The following is a 25,499-nucleotide window of genomic DNA, read 5'->3' as shown; positions in this document are numbered from 1 at the left end:
GGCCCCAGGCGCGCGCTGAGCGGAGCGAGACTCACCTGTGATGTGCTGGCGCCGGGCGTCATCCAGGTGCGTGGACAGCACGTCCCCCATGGCGAAGAAGAGGCGCGGTCGAATGCGGCCACCACCCGCCACTGCCCGCGCTGCTCAGGCCGACGCCGCTGGCGCCATGGAGCCCAGCCCGCCCTGCTCCCGCAGCTCCCTCTGCCCTGGCTGAGGCCTCTGCTCCGCTCGCGCTCCAGCAGCGTCGGTCCCGGGACCGCCTCAGCCTCGCGCCCCAGCCGGCCGCCCAGCAGCCCGGGCGCGCCGCGCCCCGCCCCGCCAGGCCCCTCCCCCGGAGTAGAGCCCCGCCCCCTCCTTGGCCTCGGGCAGGCGGGGCCGGGGGCGGGGGACGCCCCGACCGCCCGCAAGACAGAGACAAAGAGAAGGTCGGAGAAAGGGAAACGCGAGAGACGTGCCAGACGCACGGGACCCAGACCGAACCCGAGAAAGAGATGGGCAGGTCGGGGCATCTGAAAGAACGGAAGGTGCCCAGGGTGTCACTCCCTCCCCTCCCGGCGCTGACAAAGAATCACGCCGAGGAGGACGTGGGGCACTGGTAGGAATCACTAGGCCGACGTTCGCACCCCACTCCTCCCGCTCCCGGCTACCTGCACCATGCCCCCCTGGCCCCAGCCCCGCCCTCGCTGCCGCCGGTTCTCAGGAAGTTTCCTGGCTTTGATCCGACCTGCCCAGAAGGTGTGCCGGCTCGTCTTGCACAATAGTGCAAGGAAAGGGGAGGTGGCCTGGAGGGCTCGGGCCCAAAGGCATTCCTAGTCCCAGTGCCAGGCGGACATTCCTAAGGTCAGCATATGGGTATTTCACTCAGGAGGTGGTTCATGGGACAGGCCAAGTGAGGGATGGAAAAAAATAACAGTACTTTACAGTTTATATAAGACTCAGATTCAAACGCTTGAACTTAGGGTGCTGGGCCTGCAGGGCTGGGCTTGGTTGGTCACGGGTGCCAGAGGAATGTGTTTCAATCCTAGCCTCGGGACCTCCCAAGCTGGTAGGGTAGATCGGTTAACAACCGAGAGTCCCAGATCATGGACTAGGGTGGCACAGGCCTTCCTTGGCTGTTGGTGCTCAGACCTCCTGTACAGCAGCACCCCAAGGGTCATCCAGTTTCTGCCTGCTTACCTGGGTGACTGAGCACTCACTGCTTCTCCCTGCATCCCACCCTGCAATTAGGTCTAACTGTAACTGTGACATAGGCAGAAAATGATGGTAATAAAAGTTAACACTACTGAACACGGGGAATTCACTCCTGTCAACACCACAGAAGGAAGGTTTGAAATTGAGTAATGCGATGCAGGCACTCATTCATGAATTCAGTGGCTTAGCAGTCATTCAGCAAACAGGTGACAAACACCTTCTGCTTACTAGGCCCTCTGCAAGACGCTGGGGGTGAAATGAGAGTATGCCCAAGCTGCCTTGCCCGCTTTGTGATCCGGAACAAGGAACAAGTGGCATTACTCCTCTTCTGTCAAATGAGAATAATGATGCTTTGTTATGCAGATTAAATGAGATAATAGTGACTAGTACAGCGCCTGGCATAGGATCCGTCATCTCAATAAACAGAACCCACAATTCTATTCATCATAGTCCCTGCCCTCAAAAGCATATAGAAGCTTGAGGAAGGAGCAGAACATTCTGTTTTGAGGAAAATCACAGAGGGAGTAGTACTACAGGTTGAACTACAAGTTGAAAAACTAGAATTTTGACAGCAGATACTGGGGGACGGCATTCCAAGAACTAGGGATGGAACAGGCAGAGGCATAGTCTTTGAAGAGCAGGATGTATTCACACAGCAGAGTCATCAGGTGGAATTGAAGTCAAGCTGGCAGGAATTACCAGTTTCCTTTTAGGGAGACTGAAACCGAGACCCAGAGAGGGAGAGTAACTTGCCAAAGTCACACAGCAAAGCAGAGGCGAACCCAGCCAGAAACCAAGTCTCCTGACAGCCAGTGTCTGGTTCTCTTTGAGCAATCAGAAGCAAATGATGCTACCAACCTCATTTTATTTTTCCCGTGACCTAAACTAAAGGGACTGAAAGGCCCACTCTACCCTGGGGTGGGGGGAGCAGAAGTAGCTCGCATCTGGGCACCCCAAGGTGTCTCCTCAGTCGGCTGGAGGCCTGGGACAGTTGGTGTAGAGGTGGGGCACAAGTAGCCTTTTGCCAGTCCTTATGGTGTACCCAGGCCCATGAGCCTGGGGCACCCACAAACTTGCCAAGATGCCAGGTCCTTGGCCCTGGTACCTTCCCTCTTGGCTTTGGAGACTCTGCTACCTACAGGTCACCTTGCCACTCTGGGCAGCCATGGCATCATATGTGAGCAGTAAATGTGATCGTGAAAAGACATTATAAGCAGAGGGTGATGTACATGCATGTGAATAGCTCCCCCCCCAAGACCTTGGGGCCAGTCCCTTCCAATTCAAGATTCATTCATTTCACACAAAAATTATATTATCTAGGGATGGGGTGGAGGGCAAGTGACTGCAAAAAAACTCAGGAGGAGGCTGGAAATGGTTTATGCCTTAACTGGGGTGATGGTCACACAAGGGTACAGGAGTCAAAACTCCTCCAACTGTACAACTGAAAATGGATGCATTGTATTGTATGTCAATTATACTTCAATAAAGTTGATTTTAAAATGAAAACATACATGTATGGAGCACCTGCTGTGTGTCAGGTGATACACTGTAGGTGTTGGGAATATATCAGTATACAAGGTAGTCAAGGTCTTTGCCCTTGCAGAGGGGATGTCCTCGTGCTGGAGGGAGAAAGACAGTGAGGAGGGAGAATGCCACGGTTTCAGAGCGTGATAAACATTAAGATAAAATAGAATGAGGGGGTAGAATGACAGGTAGGGGGGTGGCACCTGGAAAGTGGTCTAGGACGGCCTCTCTGAGGTGACGCTTTAAAACCTGATTGGCAAGAATAAACCTGATTTGCTCTGTGAAGATCCAGCAATAGCTACTATTTATGGAGTATGTTCCATACCAGGTGTCATGCCAAAGGCTTTTGCTGCCTTGTCTCCACCATCCTCACAACTTCTCTGGTGGAAAAATCACCAATTGTGAGAATTTTTAAAAGATGATATTGTAATGTATGCACATAGCAATCCTTATTTAAACACTGGATAGGTAGGCATGGAGGGGGCATGCCAGGTGAAGGTGTCAGTGTGAGCCGAGTCCTTAGGGACCGCAGGGCCAGGTGGCTATGCCGAGGCTCCTAGGGGAAGAGGAGAGAGGGGTCCCTGCCATGGATGGATGGGACCAGTGGGAAGCTCCTTGAGCACCTAGAACATAGAGTTTATTACTTTATTCTGGGAAGATTGTAAAGTTCTTTAAAAGTTGTCAGCATCCCACTACTTTATGTTAATAAATCAGGCCAGTTATGATCTTTGGGTGGGGGAAGAATGACAGTCTTTAAAGGAAAGGAAAATGAATGCAGTCGTTAGCACTGTATGAGGAAGAGGAAAGGATTCCGGGAAGTTAGACATCAGAAGAATTTCTCAACTCTACAAGGTGGGGAACCCCTGCCCGGACTTGATGCTGTTGTGATGTTCAATTTTCAGTTCTGAGTAATTAAAGCAACCTTTCATATGTTTATTGACTGTGTGTGTGTGGTTTTTAAATTCCTATCCGCTGCCTGCTTTTCTATTGGAATGTCTATCTTTTATATTATCTTTAAGACTTATTTCTGTAGGAAGAATTTCTCAACTCTGAGGCAGTGGGTGGGGGTGTGTGTCTGCTCTTTTTCTGGGGCTCTGGGTGTCCTTTCTATCCACAAGGATCTCCCACAACCCTTTTCTTGGCCCAGGCCCCGGAGCCTGGTGGAAGATACCAGGCACGTGGATGAAGGATAGGAATGGTCTAGATCTGGGAGCAGGGAAAGACGATTCCCCCTGCCCATCTGCTGGGCCTGCCCCCTGCCTGGCAGAGAATGCCACCTACAGCCCCTGATTCATCAGTCCTTTGTCAGGAATTGGCTTCTGCCAACCTGCCTCCCTGCAGGGCTGCCCCACCCCACCCCACTCTAAAGCACATTTAGAAAGGACCCAAACATGGAGAATATTAATAGTTCACTTTGAAAGGGAGGATTCAGAAGGGAGGGGGCAGTGCTTGGGCAGAGGCCTAGAGAAGGGAAGAGATTTGTCCCAGGACATCCAAGAGGGTCCCAGAACAGGACCCTTTCCAGTCTTGTTAGAAAGGGGATGGACCTCCCTTGACCCATTGGTCCCTTTCCCTCCCAGTTGGCTCTGACCCCAGCTCTGCTCTCCCCTCAAACCTGTCAGACCTGAAATAGCCCAGGAGAAAAAAAAACAAACACCTCAGGTAAACAACAGGGAGTGTGAATGAATCAGGATTTTGTTTTTAAGAAATATCATGTGTCCACCACTGTTTACCCAGTTGGCAGGGCCCGTTGTGCGGAAGGGACCCTGGCACCACGCCTGGGCCGCCCCTCTTTATTAACTGTTGGGTGGTGGTGAAAGGAGCTACAGCTCACAGCCTGTTCCATCTGTCACCTGGGCTCAGACTGCTAAACTCCCTTACTGCTCCTGCGGTGGCCAGCTCCTCCGCCACACCCAAGGCCAGGCCCCATGACGGCCATCCTGGTTGACTGCCCAGCCTTTAACTGGCCCCCTACCTGCCTCCAGCTTCCCGTTTGTTCCTCACTGGTCAGCCAACTGGATTATTCTCACACACAAATATGACCATGTCATTCCCTTGCTTCAAACCTTCTGGGGGTCCCTCTGTCCTCGAGATAAAGTCAGACCCAGACCCTAAACGTGGCATGTAGGGCTCCTGCCAGCCTCCTTGCCCCTCTTCCCCTCACCCTTCTCTGGCCACGCTGATCTTTCACGTCCTCAAAGCAGCCGTGCTCCCTCTGACGTCCGAGCTTACACACATGCTGACTCCTTTCCCCATTTTGCCCCACCAAACATCATTCATCCTTCAGATCTCAGCTAAAACCACCCTTCGTCAGAGAGGTCTTTCCTGTCCCCACCTCCCCCAGTGCCCTATACTCCTCCTTCAGCGCAAGCAGCACATTCAGCATTATTTTGCTTGGTGTGGTTATTTATTTAAACAGATCTTCTTCTCTGATGACAAGGACCATCCTCATTCAACATGACATTCCTAGTGTCACACGTGCTGGGTGAACACCTGCAATGTGCAGAGTGCTCTCCTGGCCACTGGAGAGGACTGTGACCGTGGGCACCACTTGGCCCCAGCGACTTGGCCAGCGCCTGCCTGCAGTGGCCACACCCACTCCACTTCCCGTTCAGTAGCAAAGTCTGTTCTACAGTGTCTCTGCCTTGCAGAGGTTCTGCTTGCATACCTCCAGGGAGGAGGCGCTCACCACCTCCCCAGGTCATCACTCCACGTCAGACAAGGGGGTGCCGAAGCGCCAGCAAATAGGCAGAGTGAGAAATAATCACAAAGGGATGATTTAAAAAAAACAAGCAAAGCTCCCATCCATTGCGGGCTCATGCTGCACCCAGCTCTGGGCTCATACCCTCTGCCTCTTTCATCTTAACCGCAGCTCTGGGCAAGAGGCCCTTTTGGGGGGCGTTCATCTTATAGGAGAGAAAACTGAGGCTCAGTGAGATTAAGTGACCCATGCAAGGTCACACAGCAAGTAACAGATGAAGCTAAGACACACACACAGCTCTGCCTGCGTTGGAGCTACAACACACCACACCACCATCCGTCCAGACCCAATCCCTTGCATTTTGTCTAGTTCTCAGACACGAAACGGGATTCTCTACTATGCCCACTACTTACTCTCACTCATTTTTATTTTTCACTTAGCAATATAATACGAGCATCTTCCCACACTAATGAATTTTTAAGTCTACTCATTTTTAATGGGTGCATAGTATTCCATTGTATGGCCCATTAAACTACGTACCTAAGACTGGATGCTTATTTTCTTCATTAGATCAATTTCTAGAAGTGAAAGTGCTGGTATACACCTCCTTTTGAGGCTTTTGACACATGGTGACAAATTGCCCTGATGAAATGATTATAGCAGCCAGTGTTCTCCAGGCACTTGCTATGTGCCTGCCCTGTGTGCCTTGTCAAGAACCTCTGGTGTTGTGGTGGCTTTTGTACAAGTCTCACCTCCCATCTCAGCCCACCCCTCAGCGTGAGGGCCCCCAAGGGCAGGGACCCTGAGCCTGGCCCAGTTCCTGACTTCCTGGCCTGTGCTGCCCAGCTAATGTGGATAGTCCCTCCCAGTTCCTCCAGGTCCAGCCAGGAGGGGTTTCAGGCCCCATGAACCCCACGCATCCCTTCTATATGAGGCTTGGTTTCCTGCTGGGCTGAAGCCACCCCTCACCAGCTGGTGACTCAGAGCCTGGCCAGAATGGCAGTGCTATCCTACCCAGCCCTTGGAGTGACTAAGCTTGCGGTGAGGCTGAGCTGGGCCTGTTGGGGTGGGGCCGCCTCTGTCCCAGCTTGGCCCTCCTTCCTCTCTCCCTAAGTCTTGCTGATTTTTGTCCTCTGGGCCTTCCAGACAGAAGGAAAATAATCCTGGTTTCTGAATGCCTAACTGTGCCAGGGGTGACAGAGATGAGGGTCCCACCCTCCTGGGGGACAGAGCGTAGACAACAGAAGTCATTGCATGGGGGACGAACAGAAAGAAGGACCAAGAGGAAGGGGAGTGGGGAGAGTGACAGAGATGTGAAGAGTGTCCAGGGTGGCCGCTATGTGAGTAAGGACTGATTAAGGACACAGTGCAGGGAGCTTGCAGCACTGGACCATTCTACCCCAAATGGTACCTCTGTGAGAATTGGCAAAACCAATGACAACAGTCTCTCACCAGGGCCCCAGCTGTCTTGGCAAGTGCAACACAGGCTGCCTTCAGCCGCCATCAGTCACCCAGTCCATCGGACACCCTCCTGGAGGGTCTGACCTGCACCCTTGAGCAGGGAGTCCTGCGCCAGGAGGGAGCTGTAGGGGTGGTACCTCCTCCCAGCAGGCATTTGTAAATGTGCGGAGGGGGGTGTTTTTAATCATCACTATGCCTGGTGTCTGTGGGGGTGGGGGAGGAGGTCTACTGGCATTTAGCGTCCAAAGGTCAGAGATGCTAAACATTCTGCTGCAGTGGCCCATCCTGCCCAGGGACAAAAATCCTTTCCCCACCCCCAAATCCAAGGCTGAGACCCCTACATTTGAAAGTGGATCGTGCTGACTTCAGAAGTACCTACCAAGATTTGAAGTGGTTTTAAGATACATGTTTCACTAGGCTTGAACCCTCCCTGGCCAGAGACAGAGCTGATGTTTTCATTTGTCACATGTAGTAATAAAAATGGTAATGACACGGGTATGACACCCAGCGGCCCCTGCATGCTGGGCACGTGGCCAGGCCTTTGGACTGGTATCTTCCTGACCATCCCATGAGGGTGGCACTCTTATTATCCCCATTTTGCAGATTAGGAAACGCAAGTTCAGAGAAATGAGGGCAGTCACAACCGTGGAAACTCAGGAAGCCCACTTTCCAATGTGGGTCTACTTCACTCCAAAACCCCAATCCTCACTGGGAGGACAGATGGGGAGACTGATACACAGACATTTTTACTGCTCCCCAGCTAGCCACCGGCAGAACCGGGCAGAAGAAGGTGTCTGAGCCCATTCATCCAGGAGCCTTCCCTCCACCGCTACACCAAGGACCTACGAGTGCATCCGTGGGGCTCTTTAATCAGAAGAATAAAAAGCCCCAGGCAAGGCCTTCGTTACTCCTTTTCTCTATCTACCCATGTTACCTACTTTCTCCAAGTATTTCCTGATCTGGAAAACGTGAAGGTAATTCCTTTTACCTAAAGTAAACCGCCTTTCTCTCTGTAAGGTATCTTCCTCTGACTTTGAAGAACTCCAAAGGTGCTAAATCCTTCTTCTCCGGTCACCCAGGAAGCCCCTGGTTCCCCTAGAGGTGAGCAGGAGTGGAGTCCGGATGTAATTCAACCTTCCTATGTCCCGTGAGGACTGGCTCCGACTGGTTCTCACCACCCTGGCCTTGGTTTTCACAAAATGGAGCTAATAATCCCTATCTCCCTAGGGAGCCAGAGAAATTAACCATGTATAGCGCTTGGTCCAGGGGCTGGCACGCTCATCAAGTGGCAGCTGCTCTAATGATGATTGTCAGCACTTAGTGTGGAAGAAAGGCAGGTCTACAGTGGATTCTAATTCTGGTGATAGAGGTTTGAGCCAAGGGCCCTGGGAGGGTGTGGCATGAGGCAGGAAGGCTTCTCCGTGGAAGAGGTCGTATAAAGAAGCTGTGTATCCCAGGTGAGTTAGCTGAGCTGTGGAGCTCTGATTTGTAGAAATTCTCTGGGGTGCTGCTCCAAGTGAGAAAGAAGGATCCCCGTGAGACCCAGATGAGGCTGGAAGTGTCAATCTGGGAAACAGGTCAGGGGTACAGTTTCTTCCTTTTCTTTGTCGTTTATTTGTTGAAGCCTAATTTACATACATCAAATGCACAATTTTCAATGAGTTTTTTCAAAGTGTTTTTGCAGCTTTATTGATGTGTAATTGACATATAATAAACTGCACATATTTAAAGTATACAACTTGATGATTTTTGGTATATGAATGCATGTGTAGACCATCACCACAATAAAGATAAGAAACCATCCCCTCTCAAAGTTTCCCCTGGTCCTTTGCAATTTCTCCCTCCCTCTTTTACATGCCACACATCCCAAGCAGCAATTGATCTGGTTTTCATCACTGTAGGTTAGTATGTATTTTCTAGAATTTTATGTAAATGGATCAGACAGTATTACTCTTTTTTGTCTGGCTTCTTAAAAAACTCAGTATCGTTATTTTGAGATTCATCCATGTGCATTAATAGTCCATCCTTTTTTCTTGCTGCCTTGTATTACACTGCATGGATATACCATAGTTTCTTTATCCATTTGCCTATCGATGGCCATTTGAGTTGTTTCCAGTTTTGAGATATTACAAATAAAACTGCTGTGAACATCTGTGCATAGCTTAATGAATTTTTTCTATGTATACACACATATAACCATCACCCAGATCAAGATATGAAACATTTCCAGTACCCCAGAATGTTATCTATGTCAGGCCATATTCCTCCAAAGGTAACCACTATTTGGACATTTATCACCATAAATCAATTTTGTTTGTCCTAGAACTTCATATAAATGGAATTAAACAACAATGCAATACATTTTCTTTTGAATCTGGCTTCTTTTGCTCAACATTATGTCTCTGAGATTAATCCATGTTGTTGCCTTTATGAGTAGGTCATTTGTTTTATTGCTGGAATATAATATTCCACTATAGGGACACACCACAAAGTATTTATCCATTCTCCTGTTGCTCCCAGTTTGGGGCTATCATAAATAAAGATGCTATGAACATTTGTGCACAAGTCATTTGTGGACATCCATTTTCATTTCTCCTGGTGTGTGGGCCGTAGCTAGGAGTGGAATTTCTGGTTCATAGGGCAAGTATGGCTTATTACTAGAAACTGTCAGACATTTTTTTTCAAAATGGCTGCGCCACATTGCACCTCCACTGACAATGTCTGAGAGTTCCGGTTGCTCCACATTCTTGCCAACACTTGTTATTGTTAAGCCTTTTAATTTTAGCCTTTCTGGTGATAGGCAGTGGTATCTCATGTGGTTGTTTTGCGTTTCTCTTATGACTAATGACTCACGCTCTTCAGCTCTTTCATATGCTGACTGGATTTTATTTTTCCTTTAAACTTTGTGTTACTACAAAAGTGAAACATGCTTAAGGTAAGCCATTCAACTACAGAAGTATATAAAGTACAAAATTAAAAATTTTATCTTATCCTCCTAATTTCACTCCCTGGCATTAACTAACAGTTTATTTATAGCACAAACAGACATAATTGAACATACAAATACACATATTCACATTTTTTAACCACACAAAATCCCCTTGTTTTTATTGAACACATGCTATGCATGTGTAGATTTTAGGCTAAAGGACTGATATGCATCACATCACCAACTCTGTACAGTGTGCTAAGTAGATGAAGAGACTGGGACCCAGAGAGGTTAAGAGAGTTGCCTTAGGTCACACAGCTCATAAGTGGTAGCACTTGAACCCAGATCGTTTTGACTTCAGAACCGCAGGTGGATTAACTTGAGATGCTGTCCTTTTACAACCTCAGAGTCACTCACACATTCATTTGTTCTTTCATTCATTCAACAAATATTCTTGGAGCCCAGGCTAGCCCTGCCCCGCCTTTCAGAGCCACAGATGAGTTGAGGAGAGGGACAGGTAGATTGACTAACATAATTTAGGGAGAAAGGCCTATGATCGGAGAAGTAGAGGGGGTAAGCCCGACACACATTTGGGTCAGGAAAGGGTCCTGGAGAAAGCACTTCCTGAGGGGTGTGCAGACGCCTAGAAGAAAGAAGGCGAAGCTGCAGAAACAGCATATGTGCTAGAGAGTGCACTCACAGGGAGCCCATCTCTTCCCTGAGTCAGGACTGGAGTTAAGTGCAGGCAGGCAAGGTGGATGGTGTCAACAGCAAGACCTCGTGACCCTCTTACAGAGCCTGGTTCCCTCCTGAGCATAAAGCGGAACCGTGAAAGGGCTGGAGTCATGATTTTCAGATTCCAGGGTTCTGGGATTTAATTTCCTTCCCTCCCCATCCTACAATATTCCTCTGCAAGGAGCACAGTGTCTGTGGGTGGCTCAGAGGCCACCCAGGCACCCTGCTACACAGCTGCCCCCAGGGGGAGATGCTCACCACGCAGGATTCGACCGCCTGGTCGGCCTGGAAGGAACCCATTGCCCCCTGGTGGTGACCAAAGGGAAATCCGACTCCTGCAGGGTTTGGGTAAATGGGGACAGGGCAGGGATCCCACTCCTCCCCCAGACCTCCCACCTCAGTCACCACACCACCACCTACCCAGTTGTTTAACCAGGGCTCACCCTGGAGCCCCTCCTTCTCTCATTTCACTCCACCTTTGCCATTTCTCCTCCCTCCATTCTCTCCCCCAATCTTTGTCATCGTCTCCCAACTGGTTTCTCTGCCCTCTGTCTGGACCACTACTCTAGTCTCTACACAGAAGCTAGGGTAATCTTTTATTACTCTTATTTATTTATTTAAGTTACATGCAATAAATTACACAGCGCTTAAGTGCACACAGCTTGATACATTTTTATACATGTAGTCACCCAGGTAACACCCATCCAGATCAAGAAGCAGAACATTTCTGCCTTAGAAACCCCATCCCTCAAAGTTAACCGGTATTCTAATTTCTACCATCAGTCAATTTGGCCTGTTGTTAAACTGCAAAGAAATGAAGTTACCATATAATACGCAGTCTTTTGTGTCTTGCTTATTGCACTCAGCATACCTTTGAGATTTTCCCGTGGTGTTGCGTGTACTTACATGTCCTTTTTATTGTTGGGCAGTATTCCACTGTGTGATACTGTTCATTTATCCTTTCTACTATTGAGAAACATGTGGGCTGCTTCTAGCTTGGGGCTATTAAGAATGTACCTTCTGCTCCAAGTCTTTCGGTAAACACAATTCATTTCTGTTAGGTATATGCACAGAAGTGGAACGGCTGGGTCACGGGGTAGGCCGGGCTATGCGGGTACTGCCGCATAACTTTCTAATGCGGTTGAACCAATTACGGTCCACCAGTCATGTATGAGAGTAGAGTGATTTTTCAAACTTTTTATTTAGGAATAATTTTCAACCTACAGAAAAGTTGCAAGAATAAAAAATAGTTCAAAGAGCACACTTGTATACCCTTTACTCAGATTAAATTATTATTTTATATCATGGGAATCTCTCTGTGTATCTTTAAACATACACACACTTGTACATACACACACATAACATGGGATTTTATGTGTACACGTATATAACAGTCACATCGTATATGTATGTGTGTATAATTTTTTCTGAATCATTTGAGTGGAGGCTTTGCACATCATGTTTCTTTACCCCCAAATATTACAATGTGTACATCCCAAGCATGAGGATTTTCTCTTACGTAAGTATAGCATGGTTTTCAATTTAGGTTAATTAATATGGATTCAATACTTTTATTTAATCTACCATTCACATTCTTATTTACAGGATCTCCTCTAAGATCAGGCAGTGCACTTAGCTGTGATGTCTCTGCAGCTCCTGTCAATTGTAAACATTTTCACAGCCCTTCTTTGCTTTTATGGCCACAGCAGTCATTCTCAATTGGAAGCAATTTTTGCCCTCCAGGGGACATCTGACAATGTCTGAAGACACTTTAGGTTGTCACAACTGGGAGTATACTCTGTCATCTAGTGGGTAGAGGCCAGGGACGTTGGTAAACATCCTACAGTGCACAGGACAGCCCCCAGAACAAAGAATCTTTAGCCCAAAACTTCAACAGTGCTAAGGTTGAGAAACCATAGACTCAAGTGATCTTCTTTTGTTTTTACACATTTTATTATATATTTTTTTTATTTTTAAAATTTTATTTTTCAATTACCATTGACTACAATATTCTATTAGTTTCAGACATACAAAACAACATAATGATTAGATATTTATATACCCTACAAAGCGATAACCCCGATAAATCTATTACCCTGACACTGTACATAGTAGTTACCAAGTGATCTTTTAAAATTGTGACTCACATCCCATCACCTTCCTGCTTAAATCCCTCCAACAGCTTTCCATTGTTTTTGGAATAAAATCCAAACTAGTTATCATGACCTACTAAGTCATACATGACCTGGCCCCAGACATTCCTCTTCCTTGTTTACTGTGATCCAGCACACCAATCTGTCTGCTCCATAATTGTGCCCAGCTGACTCCTACCCCAGGGCCTTTGCACTCTCTGTTCCCTCTGTCGGGAATACTCTTCTCCCAATATCCACGTGGTAGATCCTTAGCATTTAGGTCTCATTTCAAATGTCCCATCTCAGGCTTCCTGACAACCTAAATTCTCTAGCCCATTATGCTGCTTTAGTTTTTTCGTAACACTTTTTATTACCTGACATTATCTTTTTGGATTAATTACATGTTTATCGCTTGTCCTCCTCACAGAATAAATGCTGCATGGGGGTGGGGAGGGTAACCATTTTCCTCACTGCTGTATCCCTGGCATATAAAACAGGTCCTGTCACATAGCAGGCGTGCACAAATATTTGTTGAATGAACATGGCCTAATGATTACAAGAATGGGTGTTGAGTTGGGCAGACCTCAGATCACATTGTTGCTTTGCTTTTTACCAGCTGTGGACCTTTGAGTAAAGTACATCATTGAGCCTCAGTTTCCTTATTTGTACATGAAGGTAAAAGTGGTGCCTCTATCACGAGGGTGTCTAATGCTTGTAGAGTATTTCTGGGCACATAGTAAGTGCTTGATAACTTATTATTTGTGGGCCAGATATAGATGAGACAGCAGATATAGATAGGAACTGGGACAGAACCCAGGCAAACTCCTTTCATAACCCCGATCCCAGATGCCATCCTTCTTCTTGTAGCCATTTAAAGCTCTTGTGATACTTGATTGCATGTTCTGGATGCCTTCCTGCGTGACAACTGCCTGAGGCCAGAGACTCCTCCAGTCTTCTTAACACGGTACCTGGCATAGAGGAGCTGAGAAGGGAAGGGGGGTAGAGGAAAGGGAGGAAGGTTCTTGCCTATGATCTTACCGACGAGGTGAGGTCCTCTGATGAGATGCCAGTGCTGGATTGGGGGAAGAAATAAAGATGGGGATGAAGATTCCAGGTTTTAGGAGTATAAGGTAATAGAAATGGAAGGCAAACGAGGCTCTCCTCTAGGGTGCAAAATTTAGGGGAGGGAGGTGGTATGTGCCCAAAACTTAGTAGTCAAAATAAATGTGTAATGTAATATTTTTTTAAATCACAATGAATGACAAGGGCAGCCAGATGGCTCAGTTGGTTAGAGCAGCAAGCTCTGAGCACAAGCTCTAAACAACAAGGTTGCCGGTTCACTTCCTGCATGGGATGGTGGGCTGCACCCCCTACAACTAAAGATTGAAAACGGCAATTGGACTTGGAGCTGAGCTGCGCCCTCCACAACTATATTGAAGGACAACGACTTGGAGCTGATGGGCCCTGGAGAAACACACTGTTCCCCAATATTCCCCAATAAAATTCATAAAATAAAAAAAAAGAATTCCAAAAATTCCATGGTGAACAAAATTCTAACATTTTAAACAAACCCAGAATTTGTCACAGTGCTGTGCTGAGCCTGCGGCACAAGAAAAAAGACAAATCTTATTACCCTAGTCTGGGCCCTCAGGGTTGCTGTTTCTCCTCTCTACCTGCAGGGGGTGCGGTCAGCCTCGTTTTGGAAAATAGTCTCCACAGGGACTTTGTTTTCCCCATCTGTGCAATTACTTAACATAGATGCTGACCTGGCTGGGTGGACATTCGGTGATCTTGGATAAGTCCTTTACCCTTGGGGGCCTCAGTTTTCCTATCACATTTCATTTCTAGCTCAAACATCTCAGCCCTGAGTTCTCCTTCACCCTCACTCTTCCTGCCGCACCATTTGGAATGTAATTATTTTCAATGTAGCACCCAACACTGTTTCTCTCACTCCGTCTGTGAGTTCTAAAGGGCAGAGGTCCCACTGTACAAACTGTTATAGCCTTCCTAATATGTATAGCATGGTACAAGCACGCACTCAATGCTTAAATAATATTTTTTTCTGGCTAAAAAGTTATACATCTCTTTTGTTCTTTAATTTGTTTATGTGATGAATCAAGTTGACTGTGTTTCTAGCAACAAAATCTCTTATTCCTGGGGGTGAGGAAGGGGACCCAAAAGTGAATATCATCTACAGTTTTCCTTTTTTTCAGAAAAAACATATATAGATAGATATAGGTATAGATATAGATCTATGTTTGGGTACTAAAGTAATGTTAGTAAAATGAATCAGGAACTTTCTATATTTTTCTATGATCTAGAATAGTTTGTATAACCGGAATAATCTGATCTTTAAAGACTCCATAAAACTCAGCTGTAAAACCATCTGGGCTTGGTGCCTTTTTCTCCTCCAACTTATTAAAAATTTCAAATCTACAGAAAACTTGAGCACTCTTCAGATAGATTCACCAATTGTTCACATTTTGTCACATATGTGAGCTCTCTGTCTCTGTCTCTCACACACACACACACAAACACACACAAACACACACAAACACACTCATGCTCTACTTTGTACTGTGTCTACTTAGCTGGAACCAAGTTTCCTAGAATTCTCTTCCCTGTGTGATTCCAAGTTGGATTGGCTACAAAATAACTGTGCTCAAGATCTGGAAGGAACAGACATTTGTTCTGCTTTGCACTTAAGGGGAAGGCCTTAGGCCCGGTTGTAGCTGGCACATGGTTGTCACTGAACTACTAACTTGCCTTGCTGGCTTGGGGCAGCACCTGGGCCTGTGTCTTCTCTGGTTCCTGCTGGGTCTCCTTCAGCTTCTGAGTCTTGGACCAGGTAGGTGTGCAATGAGGTTGGAGAGGGTGAGAGACAGATGTGGACTCCAGATTGTTCTTGCTCTCCCCATGACACGTCCATCTCTTCTTTCCAAGTACTGGCAGATGTAGAGGCCTTGCACAGTCTGTTCCGCCATCACCCACAATTGCATGAGGTCTAGTCCCTGTTACCAATCCCTTATTTTATATAACTCATAGTAGCCCTGCTTCTCTGGATCAAACACAAACACACACACACACACACACACACACACACACACACACCTCCCACACTAAACATTTTTTTGCTCAACTATTTGAAAGGTGAAATGCAAACATCAAACACTTCATTCCTAACCACATTTTAAAAAATGTATCTCCTGAGATTTAGGACTTTCTGCCACATAAACAAAATTCCATTATCCCAATCAACAGGAACTAGATATAATAATATTATCTAGCACACAATCTATGTTCAGCTTTCTCTGTCTCAATAATATCCTTTTAGGGGTGGCTGGATGGCTCAGTTGGTTAGAGCGCAGGCTCTGAATGACAGGGTTGTCGGTTTGATTCCCACATGGACCAGTGAGCTGCGCCCTCCACAACTAGATTGAAGGACAACTACTTGGAGCTGATGGGCCCTGGAGAAACACATTGTCCCCCAATATTCCCCAATAAAATTAAAAAAAAAAAATAATGTCCTTTTAACTGCTTTCTTACTCCAGGATCTAATAACCAAGAATCTGTCAGTGCATTTGGTTTTCATATCTCTAATCTTTTCATCTAGAACAGTTCTGCCTTTTTTCCCTCTTTTCACGACTTTGATTTTTTTCTTTTTAGAGTCTAGGTCAATTGTCACGTAGAATGTCAATTCTACCATTTTTTTCTTCTTTAATTTGTGTTGGTACTTCATTCATTTGTTTTGACTTGTGTTTGCTTCTTCATGATTAGATTCAGGTTGAACATTTTGGGCTACGATACTACATAGGTGATGTTGTATATTTCCCATTGTGTCATCTTAGGAGGCATTTAATGTTAGTTGGTCCCATTACTGACTCAAAGTATTTTGGAATGCATTCTCTTTAATTATCTTTCTAATCTCTCCCATGGTTCTTTGTTAAAATTTTCTACTGCTTGGGTCAATTTTGATAGTTTATATTTTGCTAGAAAATCATCTATTTCATATTCCAATTTATTACTATAATAGTTTCAAATAATTATTTTAATAACATCCATACCTGTGTTTATATTGCCTTTCTTATTCCTAATGTTGCATATTTTTGCTTTTTCTCTTTGCTTTCTTTTTTCAGACTTGCCTTTAGTTAAGATTTTCTCATTTTGTTTGTCTTTTCAAAGCAATTTTATTTATTCTTTTAGTATTTTTTTCCTATTTCGTAATGCTAGCTTTCATCTTATTTTTCCCTCTTCTTTCTTTTATTTTATTGCTGTTTTCCTAATTTCTCATGTTGAATACTTCATTCCTTATTTTCAGTCTTTCGTTAAAAATGAAAGTATTTAAGGCTGTCAGTGTTCATCTGAGGACAACTTTAACTGTGTCCCATGGGGCTTTAGCATGAAGAATTCTTTTCCTTTTTGAGATACGTTTAACAATAAAGGTGTACTGTATTACTTGTGTAATGAAAAGTGAAGAGTGGGGCTGCAAACAAAGGCTCGGTCAAGAAAAGGAGCAGTCAGACCACCAGAGCCCCTCCCCACCCTGCAGAATAGCGATGGTGACAATGGCGATTATGATGGTGATGACAATGACAGCAAGCATATATGGGGCATACTGTGTGCCACGCACTAGTCCAAGTTCTTTATATATTTCAATTGATGTAGCCCTAACCATTAGCTATGAGGCAGTTATTAATATGATTATTATTCCCAGTTTACAGATGAGAAAACTGAGCCATTTGTCCCAGATCACACAGTCAACAAGCCATAGGACCAGGATTCAAACCTTGGCATGTGGGAGGTAAGGATGGAGAGTAGAAAGCAGTACTCTTGGACTTCATTTATTTTTCCATGAGGAGACTGGTGTAATAGCTCAAGTGGGAGATGGTGGAGTCCAAGCCTGGGGGCGGGGATGAGAAGGGTTGAACACACTTGAGGTGAATAAAAATCTCACCTGCCATTTCCTGAGTATTTTTATGTGCCAAGTGTTTCAGGCACAATATTTCATTTAATACACCCCCCATTCCGCAAATAAAAAATTCTTATGAAGTGGGTATGGTGATTTCTATCTACTTTACACAAGAGAAAACAGGCACAAACTAGGATTTGAACCAAGTATGTCTGACCTGTCTGAGCCCAAGCCTGAATTCTTACTACAGAGCTCTGCAGCACCTCCACATCTCAGAGCCTTTTTGAGTCCGACATAAGAGTATACACTATGATTCCACGCATAGCAAGTTTCAAGAACACTAAACGAATCAATGAGCATAGAAATCAGGACAATGATTATCTCATGAGGGTGGAGAGCAAGGAGAATTGGCTGGGGAGAGAGACGAGGGAGTGCCCTGGAACTCTGGAAATGTTCTGTGTCTTGATCTGGGTGGTGGTAACACGGGAGCACATTTATGTAAAAATTCCCATCCCCCTCAGACAGCAGTGGGACTTAGGTTATAAAGGATGAAGGAGGAGAAACTAGAGGTGCCTCTGAGCAGAGGTGTGGGTGCCGTGAAGCACGGCCCTTTCCGAGGCTCTGTACCTGATTTTGGTTTTGTAATTTTTTTCTTTTTCTTAAAAAGAGCCCCCCACCTCCACCGCCACCATATTGTCGAAGCTTCAGGCCCCACAAAACTTGGATCTTCCCTGGCTCAGAGGGTAGCTGGGAGGAGGCTTGCTGCATCATTAGATCCCAGGTGGAATGTTACTTAGCAACACCTTAACCCCCATCCCAGCTTTTGGCAGGGTGTCTTGGGATCCCCATCAGGCATGACCCCAGCACCAGTGTCCTAAAAAGTAGACGCCAGAAAGCTCTCAGTAACCTGAGAAAAGCAGGGATGTCTACCCCTCCCAAATCAAATTAAACACAGGCTGTCTTTCTAGCCCCTCCAGCTTCCTGCCTCCTCACCATGCCTTCCTCCCTCCGTCTCCTTTTGTCTACTGTCTTCCACCTTCGCTTTCTCCAACTCACCCCTCTCCCTGACAGAAGCAGCCTTAGCACCTCAGGCCACAGCAGAGTCAGGACCCAGAGCCTTCCCCACCAGGGAGCAGACCTAGTGTAACGCGTAGCTTTGCGGAGCCAGGAGTCCAGGCTCCAGTCCTGCCTTGTGATAGCCCCAGCCAGTCACTTCTTCCCACTGGATATTAGTTCCCCCATTTCCCATTTATGCATAACCTGGGTTCCGGGCTCCATGTCTTGAATCACATCGGATGTCTCTATCTCTCTTCTGAGTCAGGAAGCAGGTAGACAAGGGGGACCATCTTGGGGACCTGGCTCTCCTCGTCACCCGGGAGATATTTCAGGTGTCTATCATTGGGCGAACAGAGGAGGCAGGTCTGGGGTAGGGACTGATTGCCCACAAGCTCGGACTTATTGCCCAGATCCTTGGGGACCTCCTTGCCCCCTCTACATAGGAACTCCCACTCGCCTCTGATGCTCAGGGCTCCTCTTAACCCCTAAGTTCCTTCTTTCCTTCCAGGCTGTGACCTTTCCCCCAGCTGTTGATAAGGCCTCCCCCTTAAACACATCACAGCCGCACTCTCTGGATAGTGCCCCAGACAAAAAGAAAAAACCTAACAGTTCTATTTATTATGTAGTTAGAACCTAACAACTTATGTTATGTCCTAACGACTTAGTAGCCATTTGAAAAAATAATACCCATAAATTGGAAAAAAAATTAATATACTTCATAAATAACCACCATTACTTACTAATGGGATAGGTACACCTTCTCAGACCTTGGAATCACATCGGACATCAACACTCTCATTTCCTGTTCCATCTTGATTTTTGTGAGCTATTTGCTTCTTATCACATCAATTGTCAAAAATCCAGCTTTACAAAGACATAATGTCATAGAAAGGAATGTAGTAGAGTCTAATGTTGAAACTGTGAAATACTTCCAGCTAGTGGTTTTCACAGTGTCCAACAGATGATATATCATTGTGTTTTTCTTCAAACTTTAAAAGACTCCACTGTGCTCCTGTGGAATATTTTATTTGCTGTGGCACCCCAGGGTGCCCCGACACACAGTTTGGGAACCACTGGCCTATGCTCTTTTCTTTGATTAGATTTGATTTTCTCTTCCTTCTCAGCCTCTGGGCTCAGCTCAAAGGCCACGTCTTCCATGAAGCTTCCTGGCCAAGCTGGCCAAAAACAAAACACACCTGAACAAAACTATTTCCCTAGTTAGAATGAAAAGTCCTTCCTCTGGGATCCCACAATAATTTGATATGTAAAAGGCATGAATTTTTCTCTGACACCCAAAGTGTAACACATGCCATATTTCTTTATGTTTCTAAATTGAATAAAACCAGCTTTAAGCCCCTACTGTCTGAGGTCACTGCGATTGCTAATATCTGGCATTTTGGGGTGGCTCCCTCCTTGTTCTTGGGCATGTCCTAGGACTATGGGGCTTTCAGTCCCCACAAAACTGAGCTGCCTGCATCAGCTGTCCTCAGAGGCTTACACTGCAGTCCATTCAAAGGTGGCTGGCTCTGATCTGCCACCCCAGAGCCAGGCTGAGCAGAGGGACTCTCTCCTGGCCCTCTAGGCAGAGGGGGAACGCCCTGGTTCTTGGTGCCCAGGCATTCACACCACCACCAACCCTGTCCAAAGTCCTGCCCACCAGGGGGCTCTATGCGAGGAGGATAGAAGTCAGTGCCTCTCTGGAAACGTGTTGTTTGGGGGAATCCAACCTCTCCCTTTGGGAAGAGGTATTAGTGCCCCACAGTTTGCATGCAGGTAGCCTGGGCATTGGATGTGGCCCACAGATGTGTTTTGTTTGGTCAGTGTGGTGTTATTTAAAAAAATTTTTTTTTAATCTATTGGAATGCTTAAACATTGGAAGATGTCACATCATTTCTACAATCAAGACCCTTAGTTGCTACACAGAACCACTGACTGGAGATGAGTAAGCACTGCCCCTCTGAGCAAGGCATGTGCTCTGCAGTTGGCCACATCTGTGGTGTTGGCTCCTGTTTGCCTGGTCCCTACAATCCTTCAAGCTTGAGACCCTGGCCTAGGGTTTTGAAAACAAAGCCTTTTTGTTTTCAACAAAACTGTTAACTCACTCTTGGGGGGTGAGGATGTACCAAACGCAAGCATTCTGGTCCAGCTGCTCTTCGTACCAGGGTGGGGTGGCAGGGATGATGGTGGTGGAGACAATTACTTTTTCATTTTCTGTCAATGAATCTACAACAACAAAAAAGGTAAGACAGCAAATGAACTCTCCATAACTGTATTTGCAGCCTCATGTCACTTTTAACTACATTAATAGCTAATATTCATTGGGACCTTATTAGGTTCCCAGTATCAGATAAAGTACCCTATAAGTATTATCTTGTTAAATTCTTTAGAAACTGCTTCTAAAACAGGGTAGCAGAATTTAAAGATCCAGCGGCCAAGAGGAGGAGGTGAAGGTGAACACGGAAAAATGCAACTGATGATGTTGCTTAAAAGTGGAAGGGAGGCAGGTGCACGTCCGAGGCTGTCGGAGAAGAGGCTCAGACTCTGGACCCACGGCTCTCCAACGGGCCCTGGGTGTGTGGAGGATCCAAACCAGTGCGTCCGCGGTAGCAGTAGGTCTTGTGGCGACAACTGCACCTAGTTGCTTCTGTCTCTTCCTGGTCGGTTCCATTGCCTATTCTGGCACCTCGGTTCCCTTCTCTTCTCCGTCTCGGTCCCTCCAGGCGGCTCCCTGTCTCTCTGGCCTGGTCCCAGCTTCTCCCCGCTCCTCTCTGCATCAGTCTCCCTACCTGCGTGGCGCCTGGCGCAGCGGCCAAGCTGGCACGTAACCCGTGCGTGAATCACAGGACTCTTCCCATCCCCAGCCTCTGGCCCGCACTCGGGCTCTGCAGAGGCTGCAGGCCGCGCATGCGCCAAAGCAGGAGCACCTGTGCGCCAGGCCAGCGGGGCAGCGGACCAGCCTAGAGCAGCATCCTGCGGTCACAGCCGCGCCCCGCCCTCCAGCTGGGCCAGGCGCCGGGTGATGGACCCGCTTGGGTCCGGACTCGTAAGGGATTCTGGTTGTTGATGCGCTCCCAGCAAGCTGTTCACACAGCCAAAGCTCTCCTTAGGTAGGGCGCTGGGGCTGGGCGCTGTACGTTCTCCCCCGGGCATCAGGAAGTCGGAGCGCGAGACCCGGGTCTGCGCTGAAGCCGTGTCACCTTGGGCAAGTGACTCGACCTCCCTGCGCCCCAGGAAAATGGAATAATAATAGCATCGACCTCGTGGGGCTGTAGGCGAGAATTCATTGAAAATTCATGAGAGCCCTTTGCGCGGTGTCTGGCGTGTATCAAACGTATATGCAAATACAGAATACAGAGCAAGGGGAAGTCCTGTGTGACGACTGAGCGAGGATTTTACCCCGTCGTGTAGGTCATCCCACTGGCTCCGCAAAGCCACTCTGTGAGACAGACCTGGAAGCTTTATTTTCCCTGTTTCACAGATGGAGAAACCAAGGCTCAGAGATGTCAGCTCTCAAACTAGGTTTTGGAGTCTACATCCAGAGAGATTCCAAACTGACACCTCCGAGTCAGGAGTTCCTGAGTGAGTTCACAGTCTGTCACCCCACTGGCTCTTTCACCCATTCTATTTAAAATAACATCCGTTCTGATTTTTGCCATTCCTGGTGAACATCTCAGGTACACATCTGCAGGAAAGTATTTCTTTTATTGTCCTTCCTTCTGCAGAAAATAAGGAGCTGCTATATTTTATTTGCTGTGACCTTTGAAGAGGTTGCACGCAGATTCCAGGCTACGGAATAGTCCCGGAGCCCTGCAGCGAGGTCTACCCCTGGGGGCTGCCCTTTCCACCCTGCCCCTCAGACTGTCTCCCCTCTAGCCACACCAGCCCCACTCTGTTCCTGGAAAAGCCAGACTCCTTTATGGCACTTGGTCTTTGTACCTTCTGTATTATCTGCATAGGACACTCGCCCAGTCCCCCCTTGCTACCTTTTACTCATCTCAGGAAGCCTACCCTGATTGCATCTCCACGCCCTCCTCTGGGTCAGGGGCAGTGTCATTCACTCTCACAGCCCCCTGTTCTTCTGCTTCAGCACTAATTCATTGGAACAGTAACTCAGTGCTGCCTGTGACTCCCTGATTCCTGTTTATCTCCTCAACTAGAATCCGGGCTCCTTGAGGGCCATCTCTGCTGACATGCACCAGCTGACCAAGGAGGGAGCATGCGGAATCACAAGTGCATCCTAGGTCCCATTATGTTTACAAACTATCTCCTCCTTCACCAAATGCTCCTGAGGCTATCAATCCCTTCCTTGGGTAAAAGGCTGAGACCATACAGGAAGAGAGGACAGATGAACACTTTCTCTCTCTGTAAAGCCATGTGAAGGTTCTGTTGGGATAGATTGGGGTGGGGATGAGAAGATGGGTGAAGTAGGACATGTGGCCTCTTGTCCTGGCTCAGCCATTGTTTACTGCGTGACCTTGGGAAAGTCCTCCTTTAGACCAGCTTCTTTAGTTGTGGCTCAGTATAAATAATGGTTCAGAATTCGGATTCTAAAATTGGATCTTTCCTTTGTCATTTAACTATCAAAGCACTTCTCTGAATCTCAGTTTCCTCATCTGTAAGGTATTATTGTATTTCTTAATACTGTTAAGAAAATAACCTGTCTCACACAGCTGTTCCAAAAACTTAATGAGCACGCATTGATTTTACAACTACCACCTCTCCTTTCCTTTTTGATTTTTAATGGGCTCTACTCATTTGTTTTTCTTTGAAGCCAAAGGGGAGCTCTGTCCCATATTTCAAAACTAATCTCCCCCATCAACAAAGAAATTCCAGTGAAAATTGACCTGGGACCACTTTGATAAATGTGGACTCCAGGAAGGAGACACTGAGACCAGAGTTGTCCCGCAGCATATTCTTATCAGATTTGGGACTTAGAAATTCTTAAACTTTGAGTACCCCAAGACTAAGATCTAAGTCTGCCTTGTACACGGCTGTAGCTCCAATGCCCAGAATAGTGGCTTACATATAGCAATGAGAGAACAATAAATGTTTGCTGATGAATGATACACAGCCAGAGAGCAAGTCTAGTGCTCAATGCTCTGAGCCTCAAGTTTTCATTTGAAAATGGAAATTAAAAACCATGCCCAATTAATTGTGAGGATTTAATGAGATAATGCATGTAAGGGGTTTAGCATAGAGCTTGACACATAAGAGTTCAGTGATTGATAGATATAGGTACCCAGAGAGATAAAGATGGTGGTGATAAACCTCACGTGATGTTGTGGCTCGGAGTGGGTACTACTAATTAGAGATCTAGCCTGAGTTCAAAATGGAAGGCTCCCAGAAAGAGGAAAGACAGGACCATAGCTGGGTTACAGAAGGATGCAGAGTGTCAGTAGCCCGTGGCCAGAGAATCAGGTGTGGAGGCGACAGAGGGGTCTTTAGGACCCTGCGACTCGGGAGCGCGCGGTTGTCGGGGGCGCGCGGCGCGTGAGGTGAGGGGGAGGGCGCGGCTCTCGCACCAGCCTAAAGCCGCCTCAAGCCCAGCAGCATCTCGGAGGGCGGGGCCGAACCCCGGGCCGCAGTGCGATTGGCTGAGGCTCGCGGGTAACGCCGACGGCTGGCGCGAGGCTCCGCCCCATGCCGGCCCCGCCCCCGCGCGCGCTCCGGCTGGTCTGCAGCCTCGCTCTGGCTCGCGCCGCGCCCCCGCGCGGAGTCCGCGCGTCAGTCGGTCCCTTGCGCGGCTCTGGGACGGCGGGTTGCAGCCAGCAGAGCGCGCTGACTCCGGGAGGCGGTGGAGTCCTCGGGCGTCTCGTGAAGAGGCTCGGAGCCCGAAGACTCGCACAACGTGATGGCCCCCATTGGCCTCAAAGCCGTGGTCGGAGAGAGTAAGTGGAATCGCCGTCCTCGCCAGAGTCAGGGGCTGCGGCTGCCCAGGAGGAGCCCGGCGCCGTACCTGCCTGCAGCGCTCGGGCCTCGGCGCTGGCTGCTCGCCCCGCCCGGCTGGGAGCTCGAGGCTGGGAGGGCCCCGTTATTCCGGCGCCGCCCTGCGAGGGAAGTCCCTCCGGCCTTCTGCGGCCCGAGCCCGCTTCCCTTCTTCCCCCGCTCTCCCCTTCCCGAATTCCTCACCCTTCCCCCATCCCTCCCCTCTTCACCCCATTCCTTACCCTGCATCCCACCCTTCCCCTCCTCACCCACCCATCCTTCCTCCTTCACCCCGTCCCTCCCTTCATCCCCATCCTTCTCTTCCCTCTTAACCTCCATCGCCTTTACCCCCATCGCTCCATCCCTCCCTCTTCACCCCATCTCTCCTGTCTTCAACCCTGTTTCTCTTCCCTTCACTCCATCCTCCCTTCACTCCATCCCTTTTTCTTCTCCCTTTACCTTTGGCACCCCATTCTTCCCCCTTCACCTGGCTCTTACCCCCCGCTGCCCACTGCCCTTCCCTTCCGCACCCCATCACTCTCCTGCACCCTCATCCTCTTCACTCCCATTGCCTTCCCCTCATACCCCCTCTCCCCTTCCTTGCTTTCTTTATTTCCTAAGCGCCCTGATTCCACTCCTTTTTCTGTCTCCAGCCCCTCCCTCTTTCCCACCCTCCTTCGTGAATCGTGACGAGCGAAATCCCGGTCTGCGTCCTCCTGCTTCCTCCTCCCTCCCGGGAAGCCAGAGCCGCGGTCCCCCGCTGCAGAGACCCACCTGGGAGCGGCTTCGCGCGCCCAGCCTGGGCCACTTCTGGCAGCTGGAGAGACGCCAGTTTTCCAAAGGCTTGGCTCTGCTGGCTGAGGCCGCCTCTCTCCTCCTCCCGTCCCAGGGTCTTGGCTTCAAGGGCGGGGTCTTATCGGGGTCCTGAACCCTCTT

At 47.8% G+C, this 25,499-nt stretch overlaps 2 protein-coding genes and 1 long non-coding RNA gene across 4 annotated transcripts in view; 1 reads left to right on the top strand and 2 right to left on the bottom strand.

Moving 5' to 3' along the window:
• The window catches only part of NIBAN2 (niban apoptosis regulator 2), a 48,937-nt gene extending 48,670 nt beyond the window's left edge, over positions 1–267 (bottom strand). Inside the window, exon 1 of the mRNA XM_019728629.3 lies at positions 36–267. Within this exon, the coding sequence (XP_019584188.2) occupies positions 36–90 (55 nt within the window). The 5' untranslated portion in view covers positions 91–267. The remainder of the gene's footprint in view (positions 1–35) is intronic.
• A 13,342-nt stretch (positions 268–13,609) lies between these two features.
• LOC109445867 (uncharacterized) lies at positions 13,610–25,470 on the bottom strand. The gene is made up of 4 exons (XR_002137098.3): positions 25,338–25,470; positions 20,741–20,861; positions 17,460–17,573; positions 13,610–13,745 (listed from the first exon to the last, which is right to left on the bottom strand). It is a non-coding gene; the product is annotated as an uncharacterized LOC109445867 (long non-coding RNA).
• The window catches only part of STXBP1 (syntaxin binding protein 1), a 59,497-nt gene continuing 58,287 nt past the window's right edge, over positions 24,290–25,499 (top strand). The window contains exon 1 of one of the 2 annotated variants that reach the window (XM_019728631.3): positions 24,290–24,526. In XM_019728631.3, coding sequence (XP_019584190.1) covers positions 24,490–24,526 — 37 coding nt within the window. In that variant the 5' untranslated portion in view covers positions 24,290–24,489. The remainder of the gene's footprint in view (positions 24,527–25,499) is intronic. The other variant, XM_019728630.3, reaches the window with a different exon arrangement.

Source organism: Rhinolophus sinicus, chromosome 16, assembly GCF_057876585.1.
Source record: "Rhinolophus sinicus isolate RSI-liver-muscle chromosome 16, RSI-T2T, whole genome shotgun sequence".
In the NCBI taxonomy this organism is placed as follows: Eukaryota; Metazoa; Chordata; class Mammalia; order Chiroptera; family Rhinolophidae; genus Rhinolophus; species Rhinolophus sinicus.
Note: the sequence above shows the minus strand (reverse complement) of the source record. Positions and strands in the feature narration are given on the sequence as shown.